The sequence below is a fragment of the Stegostoma tigrinum genome, chromosome 8 (genome assembly GCF_030684315.1).
Source record: "Stegostoma tigrinum isolate sSteTig4 chromosome 8, sSteTig4.hap1, whole genome shotgun sequence".
Classification (NCBI taxonomy): domain Eukaryota; kingdom Metazoa; phylum Chordata; class Chondrichthyes; order Orectolobiformes; family Stegostomatidae; genus Stegostoma; species Stegostoma tigrinum.
The window spans coordinates 64348448-64370750 of NC_081361.1; the positions used below are offsets into that span (position 1 = coordinate 64348448).

General features: G+C 39.4%; 1 protein-coding gene across 4 annotated transcripts in view; it reads right to left on the reverse strand.

Annotated features, from left to right (window-relative positions):
* Nucleotides 1-4816: 4816 nt before the first annotated feature.
* tut4 (terminal uridylyl transferase 4) overlaps nt 4817-22303 on the reverse strand; it is a 75663-nt gene continuing 58176 nt past the window's right edge. For 3 of the 4 annotated variants that reach the window (XM_048539095.2, XM_048539094.2, XM_048539096.2), the window contains exons 24-32: nt 21690-21867; nt 17266-17313; nt 17092-17174; nt 14397-14512; nt 13514-13674; nt 9026-9144; nt 7701-8208; nt 6179-6346; nt 4817-5338 (exon numbers count right to left, since the gene is read on the reverse strand). In XM_048539095.2, coding sequence (XP_048395052.1) covers nt 5256-5338; nt 6179-6346; nt 7701-8208; nt 9026-9144; nt 13514-13674; nt 14397-14512; nt 17092-17174; nt 17266-17313; nt 21690-21867 — 1464 coding nt within the window. In that variant the 3' untranslated portion in view covers nt 4817-5255. Of the gene's footprint in view, nt 5339-6120; nt 6347-7700; nt 8209-9025; nt 9145-13513; nt 13675-14396; nt 14513-17091; nt 17175-17265; nt 17314-21689; nt 21868-22303 lie in introns of all 4 variants that reach the window. The other variant, XM_048539097.2, reaches the window with a different exon arrangement.

Here is a 22303-nt window from a genome sequence, read left to right on the forward strand (position 1 = left end):
ACTATTTCCCAGGGCAGAAATGGCTAGCACGAGGGGTCATAGTTTTAAGCTGGTTGGTGGAAAGTATCGAGGGGATGTCAGAGGCAGGTTCTTTACGCAGAGAGTTGTGAGAGCATGGAATGCGTTGCCAGCCGCAGTTGTGGAAGCAAGGTCATTGGGGTCATTTAAGAGACTGCTGGACATGTATATGGTCACAGAAATTTGAGGGTGCATACATGAGGATCAATGGTCGGCACAACATTGTGGGCTGAAGGGCCTGTTCTGTGCTGTACTGTTCTATGTTCTATGTTCTAATTGAATTGAGAACTGATTGGCAGGATCTAGGCAAAAAAATGTTCTAAATGGCTTTAGGTCTGTTTAGAGACCAATGATCAATTTTGATCAGTGTTCAGACTACTCTATATTATTTTTATTAATGACCTAGATATAGATATTAGAAAATCAATAAATTACCAGATGATACAAACATCTGTGAATATATTGGGCCATGCATGAGAGTAGGGTGGATACTCAACATTCATACATCTGTCAGGGGAAAGCTTTATATGTACAGAAGGAAAGGCAGTTTGTCTTTCCAGAATGTAGATCTTTAAATGTAGATGAAAAATTCTGCGAAGCAATAACAAATAGGCATTAACAAACACTAACAGGGTGCATTTATCGAATTGATTCCAAGGCAAGAAATATATTTATGTCCTTGTACAAGAAATTAGCCAGGCTTCACTTGGAGTTTTGACCTTCTCATTGACAATTACAGGTAGGAAAAGATCAGATAATCTGGAAATCCCACAACAAACCATGGTGACGTTGGCGGTGGAGGGTCTAGGCCCAAAACGTCAGCTTTTGTGCTCCAAAGATACTGCTTGGCCTGCTATGTTCATCCAGCTCCACACTTTGTTCTCTCACAAACCATGGTGAATGTTGTAATTGAGAATCTTCTTTCTGTAACTCCAACAGTCATACAATCATTTGAGAGAGCCCATACAAGAAGTTAAAAACAACTGTGCAGGCTTTATTGGTAATGGGAACTGCAGATGCTGGAGAATCCAAGATAACAAATTGTGAAGCTGGATGAACACAGCAGGCCAAGCAGCATCTCAGGAGCACAAAAGCTGACGTTTCGGGCCTAGACCCTTCAACGTCAGCGTTTGTGCTCCTGAGATGCTGCTTGGCGTGCTGTGTTCATCCAGCATCACACTTTGTTATCTGTGCAGACTTCATGATGGATTGGAATATCCAATGAGTTATGGATAGATAGCCGTCTATGTTAAGGAAATTGAATTAGGTGATGTGACGATGAGGATGTGGAGTTGAAAGCTGACCTGAAGTAAAAAGAGCGATGTTGACATGACGGTAAAAATTGTGTTGATGATTGAGATGTCGGCTTTGGTTTTGTCTAATGTTTAGAAGGAAGAGATTAAGGTTTATCCAAAAACCAAACTCCAAATAAGCAGTTGGACAGCAAAGAAGCAGCTGGGGTCAAATTAGGTCACAAAGTAATAGAAATGGGTATTGTCAGTGCATATATTGCTAACAATATCACTAAGGGACAGTATGTATATAAAATAGAGAATTGATTAAGATGTTGTGGAATTCTGCAGGTTAACTTGCAAGGGAAATAATATAAAACTGCAAATTCACTGGCTATGTTCATTTGGACAGTAGTTGGAGACACCACAGTAGCACAGCTGGTTAAGTTCTGAATACTGCAGAACAGTTGAGGAGGACGAATACACAGTAGTCACAATCATAGACAAAGTCATTTGTGACTGGTCAGGTCTGTTTGGATGCTGTCAATAGGCGAGAAGCCTAACTGCAAGGATCTGAAGAGGAAATTTCAGAGCAAATAATGATAAAGTTAGGAGCCAGAGCTTGATGTTTGGTTTTCCACATGTTTTGCTTATGTTTCTGTATAAATGAATACTCAAAAAAAATGTAAGTGAGACCCAAATAACTTGTCTGGTAAATTTTACCAAGAGTCATTTAAACTGAAGGCACTTACAAATGTACTAAGTTCTGTTAGAAGTTAAAACTTGCGAAATCACCAGCTGTAAAGCTGCTGTATCTGGAACCAATACTCAATTGGGTTTGACTGCCCCTTGGGCAATTAAGGATGGGCAATAAATGCTGGACTAGACAGTGATGCACACATCTCATAATGAAAAAGAAACAATCTTGTTGTATAACAGAATAGGCGAAGGAGCAAAATGTTCTTCTGTTACCTTGTTCATCAACTAGTGAACTAACTATTGCATTGAGCTATTAGAGGGCTGAAAACCTGGTTCATCTGTCCTTATATTGTCAGTCCCGCCATCCCCGGAATCAGCCTGGTAAACTTTCACTGAACTTCCTCGAGAGCAAGAGCATCCTTCTTCAGAAAAGGAGACCAAAACTGCACACAATATTCTAGGTGTGGCTTTACCAAAGCTCTGTATAACTGCAACAACACATCCCTGCTCTTGTACTCGAAACCTCTTCAATGAAAGCCAGCATACCTTTCGCCACCTTTACATCCTGTTGCACCTGCATGCTTACCTTCAGCAACTGAAGCACAAGGACACCCAAGTCCAGCTGCATGCTCTCCTCTCTCAATTTACAGCCCTTCAGGTAGTAATCTTTCTTCATATTTTTGCTTCCAAAGCGAATAACCATATATTTATGCAAATTATACTGCATCTGCTATTGATTTGCCCACTCACCCAACCTGTCTAGATCATGCTGAAGGATCTCTGCATCCTCATCACATTTCACCAACTCATCCAACTTGGCATCATTGATAAATTTTGAGATGTTACATTTTATTCCCTTATCCAAATCAATTATGTTGTGAATAGCTGGGTCCCAATACTGATCCTTGTAGCACCCCGCTAGTTACAGACTGCCACTTTGAAAAAACCCATTAATTCCTACTCTTTGTTCTTTCTCTGCCAATCGGTTTTCTATCCGTCTCAATACGCTTTCCCCAGTCCCAAACACTTTAATCTTGCACAGCAATCCCTTATGCGGCACTTTGTCGAATGCTTTCTGAAAGTCCAAATATAACACATTGACTGGATCCCCCCTGCCAACTCTATTAGTTACATCTTCATAGAATTCCAACAGATTTGCCAAGCAGGACTTCCCATTCATAAATCCATGCTGACTCTGCGTGATCCTGCCACTGCTTTCTAAATGCTCTGCTATAAAGTCCTTGATAATGGATTGGAGAATTTTCCCCACTACTGATATTAGGCTTACTGGTCTATAATTTCCTGTTTTCTTACAACGCCCCTTTTTGACTATGGGAGTAGCACTTGCTACCCTTAATAGTTTCCTTTATTAAAATTCAGCACCCTAATCTCCGAATCAACTACCTCACTCTACATCTTGATAAAAAAATTCCATTCTGCTATGGTCGCTCATTACTAAGGGTCTTCCCCAACAGATTGACAAGTATTCCCTTCTCATTACACAGTAGCCAGTCTAGGGTGGCCTGCTCACTAGTTAGTTCCTACACATATTGATCAAGAAAACCATCCCACATATATTCCAGGAATTCCTTCTCTATGGCATTGTGACTAATTTGATTTGCCCAATCCATGTGCAGATTAAAATCACCCATGACCACCGATATTCCCTCATCACATGTATCACTAATTTCCGGTTTAATGCCATTCCCAACATCACCACTGCAATTTGGGTGTCCGTATATGATACCCACTATTGTTTTCTTGCCCCTTGTTATTTCTCAATTCTCCCCAGGCAGGGTCCACATTGTCAGAGCTCATATCCTTTCTCACAATTGTGCTAATTTCCTTTTTAACCAGCAATGCCACTCCACCACCTTTTCCATTTTGCCTGTCCTTTTCCGAAAAGCTGTAATACCCTGGGCATTCAGTTCCCATCCCTGGTCACCCTAACAGCCATGTCACTGTGATACCAATTATATCGTACCCATTTATATCTATCTGCGCAATTAGTTCATCCACTTAAATGCAAATACTCTGCATAGCAAGGCACAAGTGTACTTCCATTGTTGCCTTGCACTGATCTGTGAATCCTGACCTTGAGAGTTTGATTACAGATGGAATACTAGTTGCAAAGGGAAGTGCTTGGAAACCCAACTGAGTACTGGTTCCAGATACAGCAGCTTTACAGCTGGTGATTTCACAAGTTTTAAGTTCTAAAAGGACTTACTGCATTTGCAAGTACCTTCAATTTGAGTGACTTGATAAAATTTACCATACGAGTTATTTGGGTCTCAGTTAAGTTGTTTTTTGCAGTTTTTTTTTGCTTTGGGTTGGGAGTCATGTAGAATTGGCCAGGTATGGATGGCAGATTTCTATTCCTGAAGGACATGAGTGCATCGGATGGGTCTTTACAAAAATTTACAGTGGTTACAAGGTCACCATTAGCCTAACTTGTAAGCAAATTTAAACTTCACCATGTCATTGTGGGATTGAACCTCATTAGCCTGGGGTTCTGCAGTACAAATTTAGTGATATTATCTATACACTATTGCCTCTCCTTCTGCAAACTTGAACTCACTCCAAACTCTGCTGTCATTTCTGAACTCACATTAAGCCTCATTTAAGCATACTTTCATAAACTTGCTTTGCCTCATAATCCCTTAATACATTTGGTTAATTAAATTCTATTAATTTCAGGTTACAACTGACTTCATGTCAAAGACTGCTGTTAAAAAAAAGTCCAAACATTCACAGTGTTTCTTGCTATAGGCATGAGCAAGACCAAATTAATAAAATTGATCATATTAGAGGTTAAGTGAATGAAACAGTGGCAATCCAGAGGGGAAACAATTACAGTCAAATATCAGTTTATTAAAAAGCTACAGTTTATTTTTAAAAGGCATTTGGCACTATATACTTTTGCTCTGAATACAGCTGACCATCTTTAAACCATATTTTCTTTTTTTTAAGAACCATATACAAAGTCTGAGGCAGCCAAAGTATGAATATAACAGAGAAAATAAATCCAGTCTTTTTTAAAAGCATTTTTTTTTACAGTTCCATCAGCTTCAAACAAAAAATGATTTTACCCCACCTTCAAAAATGGGAGGCATTAAAATAGATGTGATCTGTATCATAAGTCACATTGTGATGTATCACAACAAAAACTAGTAAAAATTACAATCAGGTTTGGTCTATGTACAAATCATACAGTTTAAAAAAATGTCTTAAAATAATTTCCTGCTCTTCTTTTGCAAATGAGTAGGGTTCTGTAACTGTGTATCATGGTGTGGATTTCCATTTAAGTCACTTCTTTTGCTGAATATAATTCATCCGTATTCTTCCTTGCTGCATGATTGGAAAATGCTGGTTACTGTGAATTGTAGGACCTGTCAAAACAGGAACACTTACAGTTTTACAAATACACCAATTTTAAACTTACTTTATGAGAATGTAAACATTGCATTCACTGTGTTTCTAAAAGTTGTATGATTGAAATTTCTGTTGAAATATTATGCACAAACAACTTTCGCACAAGTGAATGAGACACAAGTCAACTGTTGCAAATACACGCAAGTTGCTTAGTACACGTGAAAGCAGCTTTCTGGAACTCACCATTATTTGAATGAGAAACTCAGATTGCTGTTTATAAAGTTGCTGCCATCTTCACCCACTGGTCTGTATAGCTTAGTTAAATGCTGCTTTTGTCAAATTAACCAGCAGCAAATCCTAGGTCACTCAAATTATAATACTGCAGATTTTATGGGATTTGATTCACCCATTTTCTGCCCTCTTGGCTCTGCTCAGTCTTGATCTTGTTTTTAATAACCTTCCAAATCATAACTTCTACAGTGCATTTTCAGTACCCTGCACTGTATCACAGGTAAGCTTGGTCAATTGGGTGACAGAGGGAGAACTGAACCAATGTGCTTAAAGATTATCATCCATTTAGTTGCAGGTAAAATTTCTATAATTCTTCAAATCCTGGATCAAACAAGTGATTCTTATAACTTTACATGAAAAATTTTTGGCCTCCTAAGGTCCATAATTATTTGTTTGGAACATATATAAAGTCCACTAAAATATAGTATGTACTTTCTGCTCTCAAAACCATTTACAATAATATGCTAGGGGATACATATAAAGTGAGAAGCAATATTCCTACATTTACCTGCCATATCACTTTGCAATAGTCAAACCTGATCAGAATGGCTTGCTGTTATTGGTACCTTGAGAATAGTAGGATTTGTTCTGCTGAGGATAGTTCGTATTTCCCTGCTGAATGAAGTTCTGAGGCATTCTGTAAGGCCACGGTGCTTGAAAATGAGGAAGAGGATGATGCTCCCATGGTATGGGTGGTGGATTTAGTTTTGCAAATTGTCCCTGAAACCTTTGATCTATGTTTCCATGGAGGAAAAAAAGTCAAATGTTTGTTGTAAGACATGATTGCTTAAAATTAACATTAAGAAGCCTAAAAAGTGCAATTTGTCTCCTTTGCAAACTGGGTGGCATGTAATTCTTCCTTAGCATATAATTTCCTCTGTATGAACACAGTTAACCTTGTAGCAGGGTAGCTTGTTAACGTATTTTGACGCAAGGTGTACTTACTTTACTTCACTGGCATAGTTAAAAATATTGTCAGAAGCACAAGCAAAATATTAATACAGTACCATTAGATATTAAAGAATTAGCACTATAAAGGTTGAATGAGAATTCATTACTATTGACAATAATGGGGTAAAAGATGTTGTAACAGATAATCAATGTTCAACACTATTATAAACATGGTTATTGAGGATGGAAAAGAGAAGGGAATGCGAAGAGGCAAACAACAAGGTAAATTACAAAAACAGCCCAGAATTCCTAGGCGGTCTCTCTTTGTTTCTGCTAGTGTTATTTTTGAAGCTTTAATAATAATCATATGATTTTTAGAACATTCAAGGGAGAAACACACAGGCTTCGAAATTGGTCATAATCATTATCAATGGTTTAGCATTTTTCATGAAAAATAAATACTCATTGTGACAAGTGAGAGGTATTTGTGTGCAAGTTATACCATAATTTTGTAATCTTAGTTACAAAGTATTACTTAGAGTATTCACTTGTACAGGAAGTATTACGCTGCCCTTCTAACCCTGCATTATTTGCATTTGAGATGTATATTGAAATTTCTCCCAAAAGAATGATTAATTCATTTGTATCCCTTCTCTTTTGGGTCACTAATTCTTGGCTAGGACATGATTCCACAGATTCCAATGGTCATTCTTCACATCAGACAGACAGCATTGGCAAGATTTTGAATCAATCTCATATTCAACTGACATCAATTCTTGTGCACACCTTCAGCAGAAGTTACTGTCTACCAGTGACATGTAGAAGAAAGGTCAAACAGCCAAGCTGCTTCTGAGAACATCTGTAGCATTCAACAACCGCCCCAATCAAAAGTGGCCATTTCAGCACACTGGGAAACATCTCAATTTTACATTCAGGGAAGTACTACATCATGAATTATCAAATGTGCTGCACATCTCTAAACTTATTTATTACTTAATATGTTAATCTTACCCTTCACTGTAATTTATGAGTAGCCATAAAGAAATGCATTTTTGTTAGATAATATCTGGTGTAAAAAGATAAGCACACGTAGAATAAAATTGTTAAAATTATAAAACTACACTTAAGCATGTCCATTACAGTGCATATTCGAAGAATAATAGCTACATATTAATATAATGAGAAAAAGAAATATACCTGAAGCTCCCAGAGTGCCATTTCCCACTAGTGTGCTGCGAGTCATGTGATTGTGCCACTGTCCATCATGAGGAGTGTTGGAGATACCCATGGGCCTGGCAGCAGGTTGAGCAAAGATGATACTAGGATCATTCAGATTCATATTGTTGGGATTAGCTGTGTTGCTGCTCGACCGCATAGGGAAAGTAATGTTAGGATGGTTACCAGATGCAGAGTGAAGCAGAGTAGGCCAAGAATTAGTGGGCATTTGCACCTGGTGCTGTGGTTGGTGCGACTGTATTAAACCCAGGCTGTGCATATTGGAATACTGACCTGGGTGAGGCTGAGCATATGGAAACATGGACATTTGAACCTGATGGGTTGGTTGAGCAAGTGTCTGTGCAAGCTTATTTTGAGAAGCTGCTTGTTGGGTCTGTGGATGGGAAACAGAAGCTGTTTGAGATGAATTTGGTGTTAATTGCTGATGCACAGTTTGAGGAGAATAAGGAGGCGTCTGATGTGGTTCTGACTGAAAATTAGAAACAAAAAAGCAATGAGACAGACTATTGCTGCAGTTAATGGATTTCCAGTTTCTAACATTCTTTCACTAAACCATGTTTTAAGATGGAAGGAAATAACTTACAAAATATTGTGTGTGAATAGGGTGGGTTAAGTGATAATAATTCTAAAAGGATTTATCTGCCATACCATTTTCAAATACAAATATATCACGACAACTATTGAATTTCTACATAACTGTAAAACTATTCATTATTATAAACTACTGTTAATCTTAACGCAGTTACAAGAGGGGTTTCTCCATTGTGGGGCAAATTATAGAAGAATTTTTGAGAATATAAAACTATAAATGGTAATTTGGCAAATGGCAAATGGCAAATGGGAGGCAATGGCCCAGTAGTATTATTGCTGGACTGTTAATCCAGAGACCCAGATAACATTCTGGGGACCCAGGTTCAAGTCCCGCCATGACAGATGGTGGAATTTGAATTCAATAACATACGTGGAATTAAGAGTCGATGCAAAGGTGCCAGGATGGAGGCCAGGTTATGTATGTCAGAAAAACCCATCTAGTTCACTGATGTCCTTTAGGGAAGGAAACTGCCATCCTTACCTGGTCTGGCCTACATGTGATTCCAGACCCACAGCAATGAGGTCGATTCTGAACTGCCCTTGGCAATTAGGGATGGGCAATAAATGCTGCTGAGCCAGCGATGCCCTGGTCCCATTGGTGAATATAAAAAAATTTCAACATAAAGCTTTATATGCTGGAGAAAACCCTGTGCAACTGTAATATGTTATATAAGAAGCAGAAACAAATAACTCACACATTCTGAGGGTTGCCTGTTACGTTGTGGGAAGTCTGGATGTTGTCCTGAATGTGATGCTGATGCCTGGGAAGTTGTGACCACCTGTCCATTGGTGATATTTCGTGTAGCCTGAGGAACTTTAAGACAAATAAAATCTGTCGGATACCAAACAGTCATTTAATACTGAATATTATTACTACTGAATTTTTGCAATGTTTTAATTCCTTAATGCTTTTTTCTTTTTCAACGTCTCCTTTATTTTCCACTAAAATGTTATCTTCCTAGACCTTTTGTCTGAACTACACCAGCATAGCTGAAAAAAAATTTTGAACTTGCAGTCATTAGTTAGCAACAATGAGGTTTATTACAGCTCCCAGGTTGACTGGACTTTCAGATTGTTTTTTTCACTGCAGGGTAATGCCTAACATCTATTGTCACTTCATATGCTGATCAAGAAACAGCAATTCAATCAATACTTACCATTCCGCTTCACAAAAATCTCAAACTCCAAAGCAGCGCACCAGCCTGCTCTGGAAAGCTTAGTGTACATACTGTATGCATCAAGTTATACTATACTAAGTCACTTAATATTTTTATGCACTGTACCGCCTCCCTCAATATGGATATGAACTTTCACGAGTAGTGTTAAAGGACAAATAGAACAGTAATCTGTTTCTCTACTGAAGGATTGTTGGAAAATGTACCGCATGATATGATTCATCAATGCCAAAAAGTCCAATCCTAGCACTGTAAAATTACAGATAACACCATGTGGAGCTGGAGGAACACAGTAGGCCAGGTAGCATTACAGGAGCAGGAAAAAGAAGGGTCTCAACCTGAAACGTCAAATTTCCTGTTCCTCTGATGCTGCCTGGCCTGCTGTGTTCTTCCAACTTCACACTGTGTTATCTCTAACTGACAGCATCTGCAGTTCTTACTATCTCTATGTACAATTAGAGTTGGAATTACTTGGGTGGAAAGTAGAATGGCTGAAGATCAAAGGCCACAAGAAATCAAGGAGAAATAAAATTCCCTGCAACAATTAATACCTATAAGGGTTTGTATCAATATATCAGACTACATTTGGGTATTGTCAACCGGTGCAATTTTTCAGCAGACAATGGAGAACATTTTACAAGATCTGCCCCAGCTCGACATTTATCTAGATGACATATTATTAACAGGAAAGACCAATCAGGAGCACTTAGAAAACTTGGATATAATCTCTGGACATTTCTTGCAGGTAGGCATACACCTTAGAAGGGCAAAATGTGTGTTTCGGGTACCCTAAGTGACCTACTTGGACTACAGAGTCGACAAGACCGGGTTACACAGTTTGTGAAATAAAGTGAGGGCAATCAAAGGCACGCTGGCTCTCACATCTGTGCCAGAGCTTAGATCTTAATTTGGGCTGGAGAATTATTACAGCAAGTTCATACATAACCTGGCCTCCATCCTGGCACCTTTGCATCAACTCTTAATAAAGGGTCAGCCTTGGAAATGGTCGCATAGCCAAGCCATAGCTTTCATGCAAATGAAAAATGGCTATTGCCCTCTATGGTGTTGGCACACTATGACCCCAAGCAAGATCTGCTATTGAAATGTAATGCCTTCCTGTATGGCACTGGAGTGTTATTAGCTCATTGGTTGGCCAAAGGATAGGAACACCCGATACCATGAAAATGCCCAGATACAGATGAAAGATTTGGCAGTCAAACTTGAAGTCAGAAAGTTCCACCATTACCTTTACAGATGTAAAGTTGTAACAATAACGGACCACAAACCACTGCTAGATCTACTTAAAGAAGGCAATGCAATGTCACCTGTAGCTTCAGACCGAATTTCGCGGTGGCCTGCAATACTAAGAGCATATAATTAAAAGTTGGAAAACTGTCTGGGAAGCCAAGTAGCAAATGCAGAAGCACTGAGCTGCCTCCTGCTGACATACACGGCCAGTGGTACCGCTAACAGAACAGTAATGGTTTTAAATTTTCTGTACACTCTTCCAATCACAGTTGACAGTATCAGACTTTGAATGCAGTCCTGGCAAAGCTGAAACAGCTGGTGGTAGAACACAGAACATAGAACAGTTCAGCACAGTACAGGCCCCTCAGCCCACGATATTGTGCCAACCTATTTTACTAAAATCAATCTACCCTGAATCACTATCTTCCTTGTGCCCTAAAACTTAAAAGTCTCTAAAGTATCTGACTCCACTACCACTGCCAGCAACACATTCCACATGCCTCTGACATCTCCCCTACACCTTCCTCCAATCACGTTAAGACTATGCTCCCTCGTAATAGTCATTTCTGCCCTGGGAAAAAGTCTCTGACTATCCACTCTGTCTACGCCTCTCATCATCTTGTACACCTCTATCGAGTCACCTCTCATCTTCTTCGTTCCAATGAAAAAAGCCCTAACTCCATCAACCTTTCCTCATAAGACCTGCCCTCCAGTCCAGGCAGCATCCTCGTAAATCTCCTCTGCAGCCTTTCTAAAGCTTCCACATCCTTCCTATAATGAGGCAATCAGAACTGAACACAATATTCCAAGTGTGGTTTTATAGAGCTGCAGCATAACCTCACGGCTCTTAAACTCATTTCCTCTGCCAATGAAAGCCAACACTTCGTACGCATTTTTACAAACCTATCAACTTGGGTAGCAACTTTGAGGGATCTATGGACATGGACCCAAGAACCCCTCTGTTCCTCCACAGTGCTGAGAATCCTGCCATTAACCCTGTACCCTGCATTCAAATTCGACCTTCCAAAATGAATCACTTCACACTTTTCTGGGTTGAATTCCATCTGCTACTTCTTTGCCCAACTCTGCCCCAGTGATGAGGGAAACCAAATGGCTGTCACAATCAGAATTGAAACCTTATGGACCCAGACAGACCAGATTACAGTAGAAGATTGCATATTATTATGGAAAGCAAATGTGATCTTCCCAAGCAAAGGCTGCAGCTCAGATACAGGCTGAACTCCATCATGGTCATCCAGGATGTCCAAAATTAAGATGTTGGTGAGACGTTAAGTCTGGTGGCCAGAATTAGATGCAGACATAGCTGCATTGGAGGAGCAGTGCCCAGAGTGGCAATAAGGATAAACATTACTGCTTGCAACTCCTCCACATTTGTGGGAATGGCCGGGTAAATCCTGGACTTGGTTAGATGTCAACAATGCAGGTCCTTTCATAGGCTCAAAGTTCTTAGTCATAGTGGACGCCCAATCAAAGTGGCTGGATGTGCATAGTGTTCATTTGTGGGAACAAAAGAAACAATGCACCCATCTTTTGTAGTACATGGGCTCTTGGATGTGTTGTTCGCAGATAACAGGCCAGCATGTCCCAGCAGAACGTTTCAGTACTTCCTAAAGTTGAATGTTATTCTACATACAAGGGCAGCTCCATACCATCCATCATCCAATGGTCTGGCAGAAAGAATAGTCCAAAGTTTAAAGGGAGGCTTAAAGAAACAGACTACAGCTTCACTAGATACCAAACTATCCCAGTTCGTCATACTGGCGACTCCTCACACAACTACAGAACAGCTGCAGAAGAGTCACTGATTGGGAGAAGACACTCTAACAGGTTAAATTTGATCTTACTGGACCTAGGGGCAGAGGGTGTAACAGCATTAAGTATGCCTATGCCGGATACAAGACAGTTTACTTCAGGAGACAAAGTTTGGTGTAGGAACTATGGGAATGACGCTGCAAGAGTAACAGGCATGGTTGACACAAGATCAGGTGCACTGATTTTTAAAGGTTTGGTAGGTGTTACGGTCCTGAACAAGCACATAGACTATTTGAAAGCTGCAAACTTGCAAACAATGCAGGAGCAAAACATGCCTGGCTCCTCAACAGCTTTTCCGACTGCTCCAGAACCAGTTGGTTCTCCCTCTCCATCAAGCGTTGAAGATACCTCGGAATCTGAGATGGATACAGTGATGTTGCCACCTCGGCGCCTTTGCCACCTGAAGAAGAGAATGAATTTCTTCCAAGACACTCCAGCCAGAAGAGGTGAGCTACTGTGTGTTTCACACCACCTTATAAGAGACAGAATTGGAGGAACCTGACCTGATGCTAAAATGACCTGGGACAGCTACACAAAAAAAAACAGCCTATGTCCTTGGACTCAAAATGGGGAGGGATGTAGTGACTGCAATTCGGTCAGCTAGGTGGATCTCATAGAATATGGGTCTCCTGTTTGGGGATGTTAATCTGGTCCATTCAAAAGAGGCCTGACTGACAGATATAAACAGGACTTTCAAAGGTTCCGTTTACTCTCTGAGAGCTGGCTCTCAGGGAGCTGGGTCAGTGTCAAAGACTTGGTGACAGGATACTGGCCTCTCTGAAGTTATTTCACACGTATCACTGAAAAGTCATATGTTAAAAGTACTTTTTCTTGAAGATTTTCAGGGCATTATAACAGTTCTAAACTTAGTATATACACAAACATTACAGTAAATGCAGATAATTTAAAAAAAAATAGTTTGTCTACCAGGCACAGTGTTATTCCTCGGTCGGGCTGTTCTGTATTCTGGACAGTCCCTTCTCATATGACCGGTATCACCACAGATAAAGCATCGTTTTTCTCTTAGTTCTTTTTCTTCCTCCTTCGAATCTTTCTCCTCATCTTTGTCATTTTCTTTCTTCTTCATCCTTAACACAAAATATTTTCAGTCAATATTTATCATTCTTTAAAAGTAATACCAAGCAAGGGGGAATTTAGGGTTGCCACCTGCCCTAGTTTTTGGCTGGTTTTAACAGCAGGTGTTAAAATGTCCAAACATTAACAAAGCATCAAAAGATATGATTTTCCAGGCTTCTGGAACATTTTCATCCAGTATTACAGAGTTGGCAGTAAACTATCAAAAGTAATTAATTTGAAGTGTTTTCAAGAGTGAAGATCAAAATTGTGGTATGGGGAAGGGAGAGAAACAGGAAGACAGACAGAGTAAGAAGGAAGACCGTGAGAGTGTACGACAGTAAGAGAGAGAAATCTGAATAACATTTTAAAGACAAAATTCTAAACATGCTGCTGACTCTGCAGAGCCTGGTTTTCATCCATGGGCCATTGTAATGGGCATTTCTCAGATCAAATAATCCACTTGGAAAATTCTTCAATAAATCAAAATGTCACTTTGGTTTAACTGGTAGACATTTCATCTGAATCAAAACTTATGGGGTGAAATTCCAATCCAGGGTCACAGCACATGCTCTTATGTCCTCCTTAAACCTTGCTGCTAGCCATCTTCATTTAACTAATTTTCTATTGCAAGAACTCGCTGCTATGCACTTTCAAATTAATTAGTTGGCTGCAAATGGGTTTCAGGTTGTCTAAAGACAAAAAATAAACTATATAAATGTAAGTCATTTCTTACCTCCTTCTCTTTGGACAGTCTTTCATGTAATGTCCAATTTTCCCACAGATACGACAACATCTATCATTTGGTGCCAATTCTCCATCAGTTAGGACTTTCGAATCAAAAAAGTAATCCTTAAAAAAATTTATTTCCACAGTTTTAATTGTATTGACCATAAGGTTATGGTTGTAAATTTAATGTATGGAAATACCAAATTGTTCAATGAATTGACTAGCTAATATCTAAAGAGATCAAACAGTTTGAAACAGATTTATTTTATTTAAATTTTAAACATATTAAGGGACCAAGTTATAATTCCTTCAGTTCAGATTTTGACTTCATTACTGATTTCCATTTGTCTTATTCATTAGTTTTCTTCATTCTAATTCTTTGAATGGTGATAAATTGGGAAATATTGATATACAAAGGGACCTTGTACATCAGTCACTAAAAGCAAGCATGCAGGTGCAGCAGGCAGTCAGGAAGGCAAATGTTATGTTGGCCTTCATTGTATAAGAGTTTCAATCAAGGAGCAAGGATGTCTTACTGCATCTCTACAGAGTTTTGGTGTGACCACATCTGGAGTACACTGTGTAATTTTGATTTCCTGACCCAAAAAAGATGCACTTGTCCTGGAGGGAGTACAGTAAAAGTTCATCAGGCTGATTCTTGGGTGGCAGGTTTATTGTATGAGGACAGCTTGGATTGACAGGGCCTACATTCACTGGAATTTAGAAGAATGAGAGGGAACCTCATCAAAACATATAACATTCTCTGGCAGAGCTGGGCAGACTGGATGCAGGGATAAGTTCCCCTGTAGTCCAGACTAAGGGGTCACAGTCTCAAGACGTGAGGTAGGCCATTTTGGACTGAGGTGAGGATAATTTTTTTTTGCTCAGAGGATCTACTCCTACTCATACTCCTTTTTCTATGTTAATAATGGCATAATCAATTTAACTTTCTTCCAGTATCAAACCCAAGCAGATAATATACACATTACAGTTTGAAATTTAAGTATTACTTAGAACACTGTTTTTTATATTATTACTAATAATAAATTATGTTGAATTTACAGGCATTCCAACCCAGCTAATCTATACCAAATTTTACGGTTTACATAGAACAGCACAGCACAGTACAGGCCCTTCAGCGCATGATGCTGTGCTGACCTATTATCCTACTAAGATCAAACTATCCTGCTTACCCTACATTTTACGATCTTCCATGTGCCTATCCAAGAGTCGCTTAGAAGTCTCTAAAGTATCTCCACTACCACTGCAGACAGCACATTCCATGTGGCCACCACTCTGTATCAGAGACATCTCATTGAAGAACCTATCACTGACATCTGCCCTATACCTACCTCCAATCACCTTAAAATTATGCCACCTCGTAATAGTCACTTCAGCTCTGGGAAAAAAATCTCTGACTATCCACTCCTTCTATGCCTCTCATCATCTTGTACACCTCTATCAAGCCACCTCTCATCCTTCTTCGCTTCAATGAGAAAAACCCTAGCTCCCTCAACCTTTCCTCATAAGACCTGCCCTCCAGTCCAGGCAGCATCCTGGTAAATATCCTCTGCACCCTCTCTAAAGCTTCCACATCTTTCCTATAATGAAGCGACCAGAACTGAAACATCATTCCAAATGCAGTCTAACCACAGTTTTATTCCCCAGTCAACTCCCCTGCCAATGAAAGCCAACACACCATAAGTCTTCTTTACAACCCTATCAACCTGGGTAGCAACTCTGAGGCACGTATGGACGTGGACACCAAGATCCCTCTGTTCCTCCACACTGTCAAGAATCCTGCCATTAACCCTGTAATCTGCATTCAAATTCGACCTTCCAAAATGAATCACTTCACACTTCCCCGGGTTAAATTCCATCTGCCACTTCTTTGACCACCTCTGCATCCTGTCAAGGTCCCAGTGCAACTTGCAACAGCCCTCCACGCTGTCCACAACTCCACCAAACTTCGCGTCATCAGCAAACTTACTAACTCACCCTTCCACTTCCTCATCCAAGTCATTTATATACATGCAAAGAGCAGAGGTCCCAGAACAAATCCCTGCGGAACACCACTGGTCCCCGAGCTCCAGGCTGAATACTTTCCATCTGCTACCACCCTCTGTCTTCTATTGGGCAGCCAGTTTTGTATCCAGACAACCAAATTTCCCTGAATCCCATGCCTCCTTTCTGAATGAGCCTACCATGGGGAACGTTAACAGAGCTCTTCCCATCCTATTTCATTGAATACTATCTGTATATCCTTCTACTTCTTGCTGTCTCATGTACTTTCAGTTTTCCTAAAGGCAACGGTGATTTTTGCCTCAATTATTCCTTGTGTTGTGGCAAGTTCCATATTTTACACCCAAAATGTTTCTCCTGAATTCTTTATTTGACCTATAAGTAATATTTTACATAAATGAACCTCATTTTTCAACTCTCCCACAAATCTTCTTTAAATTTCACCTATCAAACACCGAGACCTCTTTCCTAACTTCCCTAGTGAAATAATCATGCACCGTTAAGGTCGAAAAGAACTAAAATTGAGCTTAATTTATCAAATAACAAAATTTGTTACCATAGCACTGGGAAGTATTATCACAAGGGTTCTCCCAAGGAGAGGTTGTTGGGATTTTCAATTATTGTATTATTTAATCAACAAGAAAGAAGAAAGGTATATTAACATAAATGCCTTTACATACTGTTTCCATTCCAGGAAGTGGATATACAGGTGTGCCAAATAATCTGCGCCCATTTATAAAAGCTTTCATAATAAAGTTGGTCACTGCAAAGACAGTAAATGTTGGAATCGGAGCTAAGTTCATGCTTTTTTACGCAAAAAAAATTATGAACAGTCAAAACGAAAGAGAACTTACTTTTTCTTGAAACTCCAGCACCAAGATTGTGATTCAAATCAAAAGGATCTGGAAAACAAGTTCTAACATCACTGACCCAAAATTAAGTTGCCATTGGTTGCCTTTTTATTCATTGTAACACAGAATTATTTGAAATTCATACTACCCGTAAGTCGAAACGTGAATTTTAAAGATCTCAGAATATTCAAGAATTATATTGACGCTTAATGTGATTCACCTTTCACATATTTCTCTTAGGTAGTGATGTACCAAAATGAAATTTCATTCATGATCAGTTGACAAAGCAATAAAAAATATACTTGGTTATTTCAGCTGCAAATAATGGTGAGGAGGAAAAACCTGAAGAAAATACACAGATACTCATTAACCACCATTCAGGTTCAAAAAAAGGCAAATTTACCACTTTGGGAAATTGAAATGCATGGCAAAATGTTAGGCAGCATTATTACTAACGCTCATCAAAATGATCAACTAAGAGGAGATAGTATAGTACATGCTTTGTTACATCATAGAATCATAGAATCCCAATAGTGTGGAAACAGGCCCTTCGGCCCAACAAGTCCACACCAAACTTCAGCTCGCCCATCCTAACCCATTCCCCTATAACACTCCTTACTTAAAAATCCATGAATACTACGGGCAATTTAGCATGACCAATCCACCGAGCGTGCACATCTTTGGACTGTGGGAGGAAACCAGAGCACCTGCAGGAAATCGACACAGACACGGGGAGAATGTGCAAACTCCACACAGACAGTCACCCAAGGATGGAACTGAACCTCGGTCCCTGGCACTATGAGACAGCAGTGCTAATCACTGTGCCACCATACCGCCCCAAATAAACTCCGAAATACAAAGCTCTCTGTAAATAAACCCTAAAACCATCCAGTGAATAAGCCCTGAAACACTGAGCCGCCTATAAAAAGACCCTAAAAAAAGCTCCTTTAAATAAACTCTGAATCAGAACCTCGTGAAAATAAAACTGGAGGCACACAGCCCACTGTAAATGGTCCCTGAAACACACAGCTCCGTGTGAATAAATGCGAAAACAAAGCCACCTGTAAATAAACCCTGAAACACAGAGCCCCCTGTAAATAAAAAATAGAATCATAGAATCCCAACAGTCCCCCTGTTCCAAAAAGTTTCTAATAGAGAGATAGAGAGCTAAAACAATGAATAATTGTCAAGCAGAAGGAAAAGGAATGTTTCAAGGTATGACTTCAGGAAGTTTTTATGTTCTTGCTGGCTAACAAAAGAACAGCAGAGGTAGAAATCTGCAGACAACTTTCCATCCTCCTGGGCAGGATATAGTATGTGAAATCTAATAATGGTAGATAACAGTCTTTTTCAAAGTGTTTTGATGAAAATGGTCTGCCTGTTGATAAAGTGATAATTCAGCTAAAACAGATTTTTCTCACTTTTACCATAGCAAAAAATGCACTTAAAACTACTGCAATAGCTAACTCATGTCTTGTAGTAGACTGAAAGGTTTATCAATTCCCGAATGATACCAAAACAGCTTGTATTTATATGCTACTTTAACATAACACATCATCGTAAAATACTTCAGACAAATATTATCAATGAAATATTACAATGATCTTAAACTTTATCATACAAGTTTTAAGAAGCATTTGAAGGATAGAGAGGTGAAGAGGTTTCGGGAGGGAATTAAAAGAACGCAGCTATCTTGGATACGGAAGTAAAGAAGGCTACAGTCAAAACAGTCAATGGATGAATATGAAGGCTGTATTTTACTAATCAGCACGTGGCAAGAATGGAAGGCGTGAGAGACGTTTGGTGTTAAAACAATTCTTCCACCTGAGAAATGTCTACGCTGTGGAGATATGCAGCCAATTTGCAGATGGAACTGCCCAGTTAAGATCCATTTTGCGGGGTTGTCAACACTTTGTTGATGGCAGAATGGACTCCAGCCAACTTAGCTCTCTGATGAAGGGTCTAGGCCCGAAACATCAACTTTTGTGCTCCTGAGATGGTGCTTGGCCTGCTGTGTTCATCCAGCTCCACACTTTGTTATCTTAGTATGGAGTTGGCTGTGCTGCTTTGATCAGATCCAGAAATTCCATGTCCCAAATAGGGAGCTTGTAGGAGGAACAGCCAGCGGCCGCAGCAATTGCACTGGACTCAGTTCCCATCTGTCTCATGAAGCCTTAGCCTCAGAAGTTATAATCTGTATTAACCTGTTTAATTGCTAAACATGTCCTACCTCTGGCAACTGAAGGCTCAGCATCTGCTTTTTAGCTTGACTTCAAGGTGCTGAATAATGTTCCTCTAAGTTACATGCCCCGCTCAAAGAATCTGCACACGAAGCCCTGGCTTCCAGTTCAGTCCTCCGGGACAGAGACTGAAAAAGATTCACCGCGCTCTCGGTGAAAAAAATCCACTCATTTCAGTCTTAAATTTCCTACCCCTTATTGTGAGACTGTCTTCGCTGGCTCTGGGTAATACATCTGTCCTGCCTCAATCTTGTGAAACCCCGTAAGCATTATATATATTTGAAGGAGATTACCTCATTCTTCTAAACCCCAGAGAATAAAGACCCAGTCTGTCCGATCTTTCCTCAAAGGAAAATTCCTCCATCCTAGGGATAGTAGTGAACCTTTACTACACACCCTATAGGGTAGGTACATTTTTCATACATAAGGTGCCCAAATTTGTAAACAATTTTCTCGGTACTGTCTCACCAAAGTTCCATATAACTACAGTAAGGCACTTTACTGCTTTACTCCAATCCTCTTTGAATAAATGTGTCTTTTCCATTGTTAACTGTTTGTTGTTACCTGCATGTTAGCTTTCAATGACTCCTGAATAAGGATACCCAATAAGTTCCCAGCCTTTCATCATTTGAGAAATACTCTGTATTTGTTAGTCCCACCAAGAGTGGATAACCTTCATTTCTCCATATTGTATTTAATCTGCCAAATTTTAATCCACTCACTTAGCCTCTCTAAATTCCCTTGAACCACTTTTGCATCCTCCCATTCCCACTTACTGTATGACATCTGCAAACTTGGAGATATTACACTTAATCTCAACATCCAGAACTTGACACTGGATGTAGATGTGAAATATTAATTCTGTTTCTTTCTCCAGCGATGCTGCCAAACCTGCTGAGTTTCTCCAGCATTCTCAATGATTGATCAAAATTATTGCTATAGCTTCTAAAAAGCAAGGGCCTAAACACAAATCCTTTCAGTATTCCATTAGTCACAGCCTGCCAACTTAAAGTATTGTGTATGTTTGAATGAGATTACCTCATTCTTCTAAACCCCAGAGAATAAAGAGCCAGTCTATCTGATCCTTCCTCAAAGGAAAATTCCTCCATCCTAGGGATAGTAGTGAACCTTTACTTCGCACCCTAAAGGGCAGGTACATTTTTACTGTCTGCTTTATCCCTACTCTGTTTGCTTCTGTTAACCAGTTGTCAGTCACTTGATTATATTCCTCACAATCCCATGTCCTCTGACATCTTCTGCAGGACCTTATCAAAAAGATTTATGGAAGTTTAAATATATCACCAAAAAAACTCTAACAGTTTTGCTAAAGATGACTTCCACTTCAAAAACCTACGCCTGCAACCAATCCTACCATTATTTTCTGCTTGTCCTCTTATTACAACCTTTATTTTAGATTATAGCATTCTCCTCATGACTGACATTAGGTCAACAGCTCTGTAGTTCCCCGTTTTATCTTTCCCTCCTTTCTTGATACGTCACCTTCCAAACAATAGAAACCATTCCAGAGTCTGTAGAATTTTGAATGATGACCATCAATGCATCAATTATTTCTATTACTTCACACCTTCAACAATCTGGGACACAGACTATCAGAGCCAGGTGATTTAACCACATTAAGTCCATTAATTTCTCCAGTGTTTTTTTTTAGAAACTAGTACTAATGTATTAAAGTTCCTTATTCATGCTAGTCACTAGAATTTCCCTTATTTTTGGAAGGTTTTTCATCTTTTCCTAAATGAAGATCGACACAAAGTATGCCATTCCTTTAGCCCTCAGTGATCAATACAGCTCAAATGAATGCCAGAGCCCTTCAGGAGAAAGGATTAGGGGACAGAACAACTATCATTAATTGAGGTATGTTGGGTAAGGTAATGAAAGGAAACTGGGGATGTTGGTGCATCTAGTTTTATGGTTATAGTAATATTAATAGTGACAGTTGTTGCTGAGTTCAAGAGAACACAGCAAAAATCAAGCTGCTTATATTATTTGGTCAAAACATGTAATAAATCCAGCCAATCTCTATAAAGACAAGACTGCAAAATCTTATCATACTCAGGATTGACTTTAGCCTCAAAACATTGCATGGAAATTTGCCGATGGAATTAGTTACATTATATAACCTTATGCAGATAATCAATAACGGAATTTATGCATTAAACTAAATACCTTCAATTGCGATACATTTTGAAGTCCACTGCTTTTCAAATGTCGTTAAGAGCTTCTTCTGTCTGATGCAGATAACATACTCTTTGAAATCGAATTCTTCTGTGTAAAATCGCAATAGGCCTAGCCAAAGTTCACCCACTGATTCTTTGTTTGTCCCAAGTTCAGGCAACTTTTTCTTCTAAAGCATGAGAAGGAATATTTTAGAAAATATATATAGCAGGTTTCTGAAAAAAAGTCTACAATATTATAAAACAAGGTATTGGAGTAATTTAGCACAATTTCCACAAATTGTGGAAGTATTACACTAACCACGACCAGCACATTTTTAACAAGGAAGGAAGCAGTTGTAAATCTAGTTCCACAAAGAGGTTAATTAGCTTTGAAAAACATGACTGGAACTTAAAGTTGAGAAAGCTCTGGGTTCTCTTGGCATGCATCCTAGAATACTGCATAGTCATTGAGGAAACTGAGGCTCTGACCACAATCTTGCTAACATCCTTCCACGTGGAAGCAGTGGCAGAGGGCTGGAGAGCTTTGTAATACCTGTGTTCAAGAAGGGAAATAGGAATAAGCAAGGTAACAGAGTGGTCATCCCAGCAATTATAGTGGGTAAA